General features: G+C 42.9%; 1 protein-coding gene across 1 annotated transcript; it reads right to left on the bottom strand.

Annotated features, from left to right (window-relative positions):
- Positions 1-250: 250 nt before the first annotated feature.
- dcaf5 (ddb1 and cul4 associated factor 5) lies at positions 251-6507 on the bottom strand. Its single transcript, XM_062995655.1, has 8 exons — positions 6139-6507; positions 5136-5279; positions 4335-4511; positions 3608-3737; positions 2713-2926; positions 2147-2213; positions 1894-2015; positions 251-1801 (listed from the first exon to the last, which is right to left on the bottom strand). Exons 1-8 carry the CDS (start codon positions 6350-6352, stop codon positions 551-553), a joined length of 2319 nt encoding a protein of 772 aa, XP_062851725.1. The 5' UTR covers positions 6353-6507; the 3' UTR covers positions 251-550.
- Between the last annotated feature and the right edge of the window lie 476 nt (positions 6508-6983).

A 6983-nucleotide genomic window follows, 5' to 3' on the forward strand; every position in this document is an offset into this window, starting at 1 on the left:
ATGGTAGCTATGTATTAAAGTACACTCTATTTTCAGATTAGCTTTAATAAGAAGTACAATTGAACTGGTAGCATCATAAACTACCATAGTTATTGAATCCCAATTCACGCTTACACAAAAAAACTTTAGTTAAGCATGACTGCAGCCGCCCAACGCTGCAATTCCATTTTAGCTCAGAAATAATAATAAGAGAAACATACTCACATAAACCATACGCTGTGTCAACAAAACAAAACCAAACAAGCGATAGTTAAATTCACACATTTGCAAAACAGCAGAGCTTTATTTATGAAACTATAGCAGTCAATGCTCACTCACGTCTGTATAGTAGTTGTACCTGATAAACTGGTAACTTGGTGTTTTAATTTATAAAATAATACGGGCTCCCTTCTGGAGCTCAAAAACATGACGTATATTTACTAAAAAAATTACTTTTTTATCAACACGACCATGTTTAATAATCAAAGACAGGAACACACAGATTACTAAATGAACCACTTAAGACCAGTCCATCTATCAGCCAATCAGAAGGCTGGATTGTGCTGTGACATCACGTTTTCAGCTTTTTTTCTGATGGAGGCTCCTCCTCCTCGTCAGAGCCCAATCGTGTCCGTTTCACACTAACAAAGGTTTGCTGGGTCCTTGATTCTGCTGAGTCAGAGTCCGGCCCCGCCTCTTGTGATGTTTCCAGAATAGTTGAGACTACGCAGTTCTCATTGTGAGCACTTGTGTTTCCGTTAACACCCGCTTCATCATCGCTGCTCTTTCCAGCCTCAAGCTCTGCCCCTGAATCCACCCTGAGACCCATTCTCGACACCGCCCTCTCCATGACTTCTGGGTTATGACCTAAAGAAGTGAAGTGACTTCTGACCTTTAGCTTGTTACCATGCGCAGCTGACGAAGGACCAGGGGCGGGGCTAGATGCAAGGCCACGCCTCTTATTTTTACTGCTGGTCTTGATTGGCTGGCTTTCTTCTCCAGAGGAAGAAGCAGACGATGATTCATTAACTGAAATTTTTGGATAACGGCTGTAATCTGTGGCACTTTCAAGCGAGTGAGAAGAGTCTTTGTGTGGCCAGTGGATGTTGCTTCTTTTTCTGGCCGCATTACGCTGCCGTACATTGCTTCTCTGAAGCTCCGCCTCGTCTTCATCGCTATTGGAGGAGGAACTAGACGAGGAGCTGGGCGAGGAGCTGGGGCTGGAGGTTTGACTCAGACTGGAGTTTTCACGTGGGCTTGGAGAGCGTGGGCGAACCAACGGGTCCACCCAGAGCCCACTGGAATCAGAGTCCTCGTTCGCAATGTCAAACAAAAACGCTCGTCTTGACCTCGCCCTCCTCATACGCTGTGACCCAATCTCCTCAGGCTCCACCCTCTCATTATCAGATGCAGGGCCTGATAATACAGATGAGGATGAAGAAGATAAAGACGAGTGGTCTGAGTCACTATGGTGAGCATTCGTGGCGTCAGTAGGTGGCGGTGGATCTGCCGAGGCAGCGTGATTGGAGGAGCGGATATGGCTGCGCCCCCTAACATGCAGCTGCATAATTGCACCCTCGCTCAGGTCAGAATCCGAGTCGGAGCTCCAGCCCTCAATCTCTCGCCGTACTAGCGAATCAAAGAAGGCCATCATGCGTGGATCCTCCTGCTCTGATTGGCTGACATAGTCATGTGACAGGCCACTGCCACTGTTTAGCACCAGGCTAATGTACTCCTCGTGGGTGTAGAGCGAGCGTGACTTATCTTCCACCCTGCCCTCCAAATCCCCCTCACAGTCCGTCTGCTGATACGGACTCCACACCTACACCAAAAAAAAAAAAAACAGGTAAGTTAGGTCTGGTTATGTCCACTCTGTGTGCGTGAGCATGTGTGTGTGTGTGAGCATGTACTGACCTTAATGACTTTCTCGACGCCGGAGGAGCAGATCATATAGGTGTACGGGTTAAATCGGACCTGATTAACAATGGAACGGTGGCCCTTCAGCACCATGAATGCTCCATTCACCACCCGACCCCCTGCCCACACATTACAGCACATCAACAAAAGTGGCTCTATATTTAATAATATTCATAATAAAACATAGCTTATTATAATCTCAATACTGCTAATAATTATTCTTATTTCAATAAAAATCTAAATTTTCTACCTGCTTCTGGGTCTTTTGGGATTTTCCACATGTACAGATTGAAATCATCAGAACCTGACAGAATGTACTGAAAAAATTAAAATTATTAATACATAAACATAAGAAATCAATAAATACATAAATCTAAAAAATAATTACACAAATAAAAGAATACATAAATATATAAAAAATAAAATAAATAAAATCAAATATATTAATAATAATAAAGAAAGAAATAATAAAAAAGTAAAATCAAACTAAAAATTAAGTCATGAATAATCCTGAGATTAAGCCTTTAACAGAACTACAGTTTATTAGCTGACATATTATTTAATTTGCTTAAATTTAATAAACTTTATTCAAAGACTATAACTTAATATAAATATGTAAAATAAATATACAAACAAATATTACCATTAAATCCTAAAATTCATCTTTAAACATTATACACACATTAAACCCTAATCAGATTCACACAAACTCTCTCACACACACACACACACACACCCATCCTGTGGCATGTCAGAACAGTGTTTTACTACAGGGTGTGTTTACAGTCTGGATCCAGCATTGTGTGTGTGTGTTACCTGGTCCTGGTCTCCAGCAAAGCAGCAGCTCTTCATGGTGCAGGAGTTGAAGTAGCCCTGATTATCGAATTGGAAGCTGGGCAGCCGGGAGTGCAGCTCGTACAGGACGGGGGGTAAACGCCGCCGCAGCGCCAACAACTGAGTACCAGCACTGTTAAAGCGTACACTCATAGCACTCTGCAGAGACAGAGAACCTCCATACCGCAAGAGAGAACTACACACACACACACACACACACACACACACACACACCCACACACAGTGAATAAGTTTACATGACTGGCCAACAATCCAAGCCAGTGCTCTGCTGCCCCCTGTAGGAAAACACTGAGTTGTATGAAAAGTTGATCCCAAGAATCTAGTGTTAGCTTTTCGAAAGGGGCTTCGTCCTAAATCCCACAATGTTTATGAAATCAAACCCAAGTTACTGTTATAAGCTTTGATATGTCAACAGTTAGGGCATCTGGATGGCACAGTGGTAAATTTAATTGGTGTTCTATCCAAAGTGCTACTGGATCTACTTTAACTGTCCTGCTAAAAACGCTACAACACCTGCCAGCCAATCAGAACACAGCACGTGTGTCATTATGATACAAATGTAGAATATTTTTCATCTTCAGGAGATTCAACAAATCACACCTTTTGTATGACAGACAGCGCCATGTGGGCTCTCCACCCTAATACTGAAAACCACTGACCTTCATTTCATTAAAATGTTATACCACAGCTTGATTCTGGTCAGGATCACCAATCAATCGTTATGCCAACAGGATGTCAATCAATCGTGAAGCCCTGGCTGCCACAACCCCCCTACACTTTTACACACTGTGTGTTTCTTTCTGTGTGTGTGTGAGAGAGAGAGAGGGGATAGATAGAGAGAGAGATGCATACGTACCTGCCTGGTTTACGGATGTCCCACAAGCCCACGCCCTCTTTAGAGTTGGCAGTGGCAAGTAACCGCGGTTCCACCGGGTTAAACATCACACTGTGGAATGCAGATGGGTAATTTGCCAGGCAGAATGGTTCTGTAACAAACAGGGTTCAAACTAGTTTTATTTATGTGACCTGGTTTTGCACCAATCATAGAGTCATAAAAAATCCTCATCCTAAACTCTAACATAGTTTTACATAGTCTGACAAGGAAATGAGCCAAAATGTTGTTTGGCACCATGCCGTAGACTGTGGCACTTGTTAATTTCATCAGAGTGTCTCCAACTGGTTTAACCTGCAGTAACCATCAGCAGCAGCACGAGGAGGAGGAGGAGGCTAATACAACAATAACAGGAGACACTTCTACTAAATAAGAAGCAAAGAGGAGGATGAGGGGGAACTTGCTTTCTGCCAGTATAAATCATGATGTGAAGACTATCAGATCTTCTCTGATATAGGGATGATTTAATGTACTGATGTAATGAGGTTGAGATGAAGCTGTGTAACTCGCATCATCCTCCTAACATCAGCAGGATGATACCCAAACAACTTAACACTACCTATGCCGTGTGCACACTATGCAGACTGTATGATGTCTTCCATGTAGTGCACAGAGCTAAAGGAAGGCTTGATATTCATTGTAGCACCAAAATGGCATAATTCTGAAAATGTAAGGGGGTGTGTGTTTGTACCTCCGTGTGGGGGCTCTCGTGTGTCCCAGATGAGAACCCGGCCATCATCTGATGAGCTGGCAAACACGTTATCGTTAACAGGACTGACAGAGAGACCATACACAGCATCATCATGGAGAAACACGTTCAGGGTGTCACCACGCTCAACATCATGTAGGATTACCTGCTCATCATTCCCTACAAGCAAAGACACACAAGCAATCAAAGCTGGGTTGTGGCTCACCACAGTAAAAGAAGTGTCCATTAGTTCAAAAAGAACATTTCTCAAAACAAGATTGCAAACACTTTAGATATTTCACTATCTGCCGTACATGATATTGTGAAAAGATTCAGAAAATCCAGAGAAATCTCAGTCTGTATATTGCAAGGTTGGAAAGTGTGAAATGTGCATGACCTTCGAGCTCTCAGACGGTACTGCATAAGAAAAGTCATACTACTGTGATAAATATAGCCACATAGGCTAGGGAGCAGAAAACCATTGTGACTTAACACAGTCTTACAAAACTGCAACAATTAGTGTCCTCCGTTCCCAAACCATTAAAAGTCTTATAAATAGGAAAGGTAACAAAACACAGTGCTAAACATACCTCTGTGCCAACTTTTGCATAGGCATAAAATTTTAAATGTGTTCATCTTTACATACTACAATGAAGGTGATCAGTGAAATTCTTTTCTATGGTACTTTTGTCAGTTAAACTAAGATTGAAGACAAATAATTGAAGCTAATTAAATCATTTAAATTGTAAAAAGTGATACTATTATTATATGATGCACGTCTGATGTGAATTAGTCCTGACTTACCTCCAGAGAAGACACGGGTGTTAGTGCTGTCGAAGGCCAGACAGAAGATGTTGGACAGATGTTCTCCCTTCAGTTTGACAGGTTTGGTGCGGGTCTGGATGGCTTTCTCCATGTGCCACAGCAGCACACGTCGATCATCTCCACCTACACAGAGACAACTCGTTAATCAGACTGTACTGACACAGAGAGAAAGACAGAGAGCTACTTGATTGATCCTGGTGAAACGTTGGACATGAACATTGATGTGGTGCAGATGAAGCTTTTGGTGTGGTGGACAAAATATCAGAAACGTGTAACGCCTGACCATCCTCTAGCTCCAGAAAAGCTTTAGTCCTTCTCAATTAAATTCTGAGTGGTCTGTAGTGGAATGTTTTTAGACCTTCGAAGGATGAAGGAGGTGGAGCTCTATTTTACAGTCTGCATTCCAGAACATCCTATAAGTTTCTGTCAACAATCATTATTGATAAATGCTGGGAACATTGCTGGGAAGAGGCTTGACATTATTCTGCTGTTTATCAAACTAATATTAAATAATTTCGGACATGTGCATGGAAGCATCAGCAGACCCATAGGGTGCACCTGGATTTCAAAATTACCCTTGTATTATTACTTGTGCATCATACTTGACTGTTGAAGCACATATATCCATGCAGGTGTAGAACATCTGGTGAAAGTTTACTCATCAGATCACATTACTTTAAAGAAACAACCAAACTGTTACATTATGCTGAAAGAAAATCTATGTACACTGTCCTCATTTAAACAAGTTCTGCATCAGCATGGGCTTAAAGAGGTTCTGTGCAAGAAAAAGGTGTCTGCTCCAAAACTGGCATCTTACAGCTGGACTGGAGTGTGTTGCTGATCACATGGATCATTGAAATCCAGAGGCTGTCATGATGTGCAAGTGTATGTAAACAACTGACATAACGTGTAGATGGTCCAGGATGTGATTTTGGGGGTGTCTACATTCTTTTGCTGGTGTGGTGCATGTGTGTGTGTGTACCTGAGACGAGCCACTGCCCCCCGTTGTTGGAGAACTCGATGGCATTAACACAGCCGTAGTGTGCAAGCAGGTCGGAGCGGAAGAGGCTGCTGCAGCCCCCCAGTCTCCTGCGCTGGAAGTCCTGAGTGAGCAGCGGGGATCCGAACAGCTCTCTGCGGGACAGAAAGCCCATCGAGCACCGCATCCCACAGCCCCCCGAACCGGTCCCCCTCATCGTCACAGCTTCACTGTTTCACCCCTAACGCTGCTGATTAGTGTTTCTGAATATTCCTCAGTTCCTCTGCCCCTCTTAACCTCCCCCTCAGATCCACCATTACTGCATCGGCACTGTGTTTATACTGCCACTGCTCCTTCTGTCACCTCCGCCATTCACTTCCTGCTCCGCTATCTACTACTGCACATGCGCACTCAGCACGCACTGCACACCTCCCTCATGCGTCACCGCGCATTTCTACAATATTATAATTAGAGGTTTGGAGGCTGAATGCAAAATCACATCATCGTTGCTTTTAAATGGAATAAGCATATATATTAAAAATGTGATAATAGACATATTCTTCGCATACTTCAAAACCAAAACGAAATTGTTCCTCGTGGGAATGTTTTGGACAGCTTATGTTGAGGATATAAATTGGAGGAGAACCTGATTGTTGCCGCAAAAGTTTTGTAAGCCTAATAAAGCTACACTCTAAAAATGATGGGATGTTTTTTCTACCCAAACGCTGAGTTGAGGCAGTTGGGTCACCTTGCTGGGTTATTTCTCATTCAAATAACCCAACTGTTAGGTTAGTCCCTCAACCCAGCACTTAGGTTACGAGGTCCTGCTAATGGCTAAATTCCCTTAA

Source organism: Trichomycterus rosablanca, chromosome 5, assembly GCF_030014385.1.
Source record: "Trichomycterus rosablanca isolate fTriRos1 chromosome 5, fTriRos1.hap1, whole genome shotgun sequence".
Lineage (NCBI taxonomy): Eukaryota > Metazoa > Chordata > Actinopteri > Siluriformes > Trichomycteridae > Trichomycterus > Trichomycterus rosablanca.